At 48.1% G+C, this 4,599-nt stretch overlaps 1 protein-coding gene across 1 annotated transcript; it reads right to left on the bottom strand.

The window, feature by feature from the left end:
* Positions 1–712: 712 nt before the first annotated feature.
* LOC117140621 (protein hairy) lies at positions 713–4,143 on the bottom strand. The gene is made up of 3 exons (XM_033303640.1): positions 3,561–4,143; positions 2,454–2,549; positions 713–2,311 (listed from the first exon to the last, which is right to left on the bottom strand). Exons 1-3 carry the CDS (start codon positions 3,657–3,659, stop codon positions 1,493–1,495), a joined length of 1,014 nt encoding a protein of 337 aa, XP_033159531.1. The 5' UTR covers positions 3,660–4,143; the 3' UTR covers positions 713–1,492.
* Positions 4,144–4,599: the final 456 nt, after the last annotated feature.

Below are 4,599 nucleotides of genomic sequence, written 5' to 3'. Positions count from 1 at the left end.
TTGAAATTCCATATCCTCAAGTAATTCGGTATTATGCTGAATCGACAGCTAATGGAATTTTGGATTTATTGCAATCAGAGCTAACCTGCCTTGAATTTCAAAATATACTCTTGTGCGCCTTAACTTTTGCTGATCACTTCGATTGGAATAGCCAATGGTTAAATTGCAAAATATTTTGAAATACTATCGAACAAAGGATTGTTATAAGTATTTTTTTCGTCAGAACTTTTTCAAAATACTAGCTTATCGAACGGATGTGTGAAAATCAAGGCATTCCTTTATATTATTTATGACACACATATATCTATATCCGTTACGGTCTGGCCACAGAGAAACCTTCAACCCGTCGTGCCGATTACATTAGCAGAAACGGCCATAATCGAGCCCCTTAAAACGTAGTTGTATTATCGTCGAAATCCCCGCCGATCCTCTCCAGCGAAATGAATTTCACCATGGGCATTATAATAATTAGCGTCGAAATTTGCTACGATAAGTCGGGGGGCTCGATAAGTTTCCTGTCACTCAGAGCGTTTGACCTCTAAAACAAAAAAAAAAGAACCATAATGTGGGACTTTCACCCGACTGAAAAAACCCAGGAAAAGATACCCCAACCACAATAACAAATCCGTTTTGCGTATTTGATTTTTTAGTAGAATCTTTTAAATTTATTTCTTTTTAGTGTGTTGTTTGTTTGTTTTTTCTTTCTTGTTGATTTTTTTGCTTTTGCTTGCATCAAATTCTTGTTTTGTTTTCTTAGAAGCTCATTATGTTCACTATATCACGTGGCCTTACGAATAGATTTGTGTGTTTTATAAATATAATTATTCTTTGATTAGACTTAAGAGCGAGAGAAACCCTAAGCGGCTTAGCTGGCTATGGTACAAAACCTATACTTAAATGGAGATGTACGACTATGTGTAAGAGTTATGCTTTTGCGTTTATCTTTTTCATAAAAAGTATTTCAGCTTTTCAAGTGCTTTTTTCGCATTTTCATATTCTGTGAGTGTTTGGAAGACTTTCGCTGATTTGCTGTTATTCAAAGAGTAATACATGATACATGAGGCAATTCAACACCAAGTACTTGGACTGAGGTAGTTTGGCGATGTCCTGGTAGAATACCGTTCTCTCAAATCGATTACATAATATAATAATAAATAAATTATAACAACGTTTGTGTGTGTGTGTGTGTGCGTGAGTGTGTGTTTGGGTGCGTCTGATGAAGGTTCTTAGCCTCGCCGGCGGGTTTCCAGGATATAAGCGAGGAAACTAAGCCAACGAAGCCGTGAACCGATTTAGGATTCGCATGTTTGCAACACTTCAAAGCAACATTTGCGCAATCCCGGCGAATGATGTGAAATGTCTACGCGCATGCGCACAACGCCTGCGCATGTGTGTGAGTTGGATGAGTTGTGGGGGGTCAGTCTTAAAAGCGGGAGATTCGATAGGGGGGGCTATGCGATGCTATCTGCGCATATGCATATGCAGACACCCTCTACCAGGGCCGCCAGGGCTGCTCCTCCTCCTTGATCTGCTTCTTGATCACCAGCGACAGGGGCTGCTGCTCCATGGGCACGCGCTGGATGACCGATGGCTTGATGTCCATGGGCTCGTAGCTGGAGTTGGCCGGACTGGGCGGGGCGTAGCTGCAGCTGCTGCTGCTTCCGGGCGCCGACTCGTATCCGGCGGAGGAGTGCGAGCTGGCGGATCCGGTGCTGGCTGTACGCTGGGGCATGCTAACCAACATGGGTTGCTGTTGTGCTGCTGCTGCGGCCGCTGCTGCTGCTGCGGCGGCGAGTTGCTGCTGCTGCTGTTGGTGCTGCAGCAACTGTTGCTGCTGCTGCTGGGGCAGGCTCTGGGGCAACACGAGGGCAATGCTGCCGTTGGGCAGCTTGGTGGGGATCACCTGCATGCCGTTGGGCAGAAAGTAACCGCTGGCCGTCTGCTGGATACCAAAGAGGTAGGGCGCCGCTGCCCCCTGCTGGCTATCCTGCTCCGGGGAACTGGGCGGCGACGGCAGCATCTGGGCGTGGATGGACTGCTGTTGCTGCTGGCGCTGCTGCTGGTGCAGCTCTGTCTTAACGCCATTGATGCAGTTGCTCAGGTGCTGCAGCAGGCGACGACGCTGGGCGGGCTCGATGCCGGGAAAGCGGCTAACCTCGTTCACACAGTCGGCGAATCCGGCCTTGAATTTGTTCACAATCTTGGGATCGGCGGCCTGCTGCATGGCTGCCTGCTGGCGCTGCAGCTCCTGCAGGTGCTTCACTGTCTTCTCGAGAATGTCGGCCTTTTCCAATTTGGAATGGCGAGCCGGCTAAAAGTAGAGAGAAAATAATTTGGAAATTAGTAAAATTTCAAAAAATATATTTTATATTTTTTCAAAAATATTTTTTTCTTTTTTTAAGGAAACATCTATTTGTGCTTGTTGTTTTTATCTATTTTTATCAGATACTTACGTCTTTTTTGGTGGCATCCAGAATCAGAGTCTTGAGTTCATTGAGACAGTTGTTAATACGGGCACGTCGGCGTTTCTCCATGATGGGCTTGTTCGACTGCAAGAGGCAAGAAATGGAAAAAACATCGATTAGTCACGGCTTTTGCACGGCTAATTTGACCTCATGCAGCGACCCAAAAATAGAGGAAGCTGCATGGGTCTTCAATTGGATTGGAGGAGATCAAGGAGGTGGGGGCGGAGGCTGGGGAGCGGATTGACTGGCTGGCGGCCAAATTTAGTCGCACGGCGCGTGCTCTATTTATAGCGCCACTCGGCCGAGGCATTTATTTAAAAATAGTTTGGCGGTTATAAATTACAGCCAGTGGCTATAAATAAACCAGCCAGGTATGAGCAAAAATAATGAGAATGCGACAAGGTCAGAGCGGGAAATTCGAAGATGCCAAAACTAGGTACATTATTATCTAGGGAGCACAAGTTGCCAAATTTGGACTCCCATGAAGTCAGCTTTTTTTCTGGCCAACTCAATGAACCGGTGCCGTTCGAATGGCCAAAAACGGCGGCTGATGACCGACAATTGCAGCCACCACGCGACGCACGCGCCAAGTGGCAGCCAAATCCGAATCCGAATCCGAGTCCGAATCTGGGGAGCTGGTGGGCAGCTACGCCAGCCAATTTTGGGCGGCACTCATGAATGGATGGAGCGTGTGTAGTCGGAGTAGTATGCCATATGCCATATAGTAAATGCCACCAACGCGACGCGAGATAAATTCGCTTTGTGTTGGCGCGCCGACGGCGGTTGCGGCTTTTTTTGGTCTGGCTCAAGTGTTTTTTTTCGTATTTTTATTCCCAGCCAGCCATGTGGGAGATGGCTAAAAAGGAAATGCATTTGGGCAGCGGGATTGATGGGGCCAGTCGCCCACAGTCGCGAATGGAAATCAACTCGAGCTCGAAGTGGGTGGCTCTCAATTAGGGGAATTCTCGGTTTGGTTCGCTTCATTTAATCCACAGATTTCGGGGAACTAGAGGTTCTGATTTAATCCATTGACGGGGTTTTTGGTTTTGGCTTCGGATTTTTTTTCGAGGCATATTTTTCTCGAAAGACACTTACCCGACGGTCACTTTTGAGCGGCGTCTCCTTGAGCTGGGCCGGCACAACGGCTGTGCCCAGAACGTTGGTCATGTTGGCTGCTGTTACGCCGGTAACCATTTCGGTCAGGTATTGTTTGTTGAGTTTGAGGCACAGTTTGGGTTTCACTTGGCAGCAAATCTGAATTTGCTGCTCTTGGCAATATGAGTTCACTGCTGTTTTGCTTTTGTAGATCAACTCAGTTGTCAGTTTTTATATTCAAGTTCACTTGGTTTCACTTTCGCGCAGCGTCGCAGAGAAGCACGTAAAATGGTATTGTGTCTGGGGGTTCTCTAGATTTCGGTTCGGTTTATCAAGGCGGAGCGATAGAACCGCACGCTACGAAATACGGCAGGCGAATGAGCAGCAGGTTCTGGCTGCAGTGCGATTAAAAGACCGAAACGACTCGGCACGAAGCTGAAGATCGATCGTTCGGCTTTCGGATGGTTGCGCTATATATATGTATGTATATATATATAAGTATTTGCTTTACTGCGTCTGGTTGTTGCGGAGCGTAGCGGGACTACCTTATCGCTGAGCTCTCGGCGGACGACTGACGATTGATCGACAGGTTCGTAGGCTAAATCGCCGCTGCGAGACGCGAGCGCGAGCCACACGACCGCACCAATACAGTTGCACTGGCAATGCGGCTACCTAGGGTTATACTTTAGGCGCTACCTGCTCGCTTCAGTGTGTGCGTGTGTGTGTGTGCGCGCTCGCGCTTGTGAGCGGTACCTAAAGTACACACCGCGTTACTCATACGCCCCCGTGGCTCGCGGGAATGGGCATTTCTTCCTTTTTGGAAATCACACTGCGAAACCCCCATTGGTGATCGTCGGTCGGCCGGTTGGTCGCTCGATCAGCGATCGGTTTGGCTTGACTCTGCTGGGCTCTGCTAACTGAGGGATTCACAAGAGGCTGTGTTTCTGGCGGTGGTGTTGGTGCTGGTGCTGCTTCTGCGGTGGTTTCTGGTGGCTCGCCGTTCGTGGTTTGCTGATTCATGCGGCCAACGCGACGACGT

Source organism: Drosophila mauritiana, chromosome 3L, assembly GCF_004382145.1.
Source record: "Drosophila mauritiana strain mau12 chromosome 3L, ASM438214v1, whole genome shotgun sequence".
Lineage (NCBI taxonomy): Eukaryota > Metazoa > Arthropoda > Insecta > Diptera > Drosophilidae > Drosophila > Drosophila mauritiana.
Note: the sequence above shows the minus strand (reverse complement) of the source record. Positions and strands in the feature narration are given on the sequence as shown.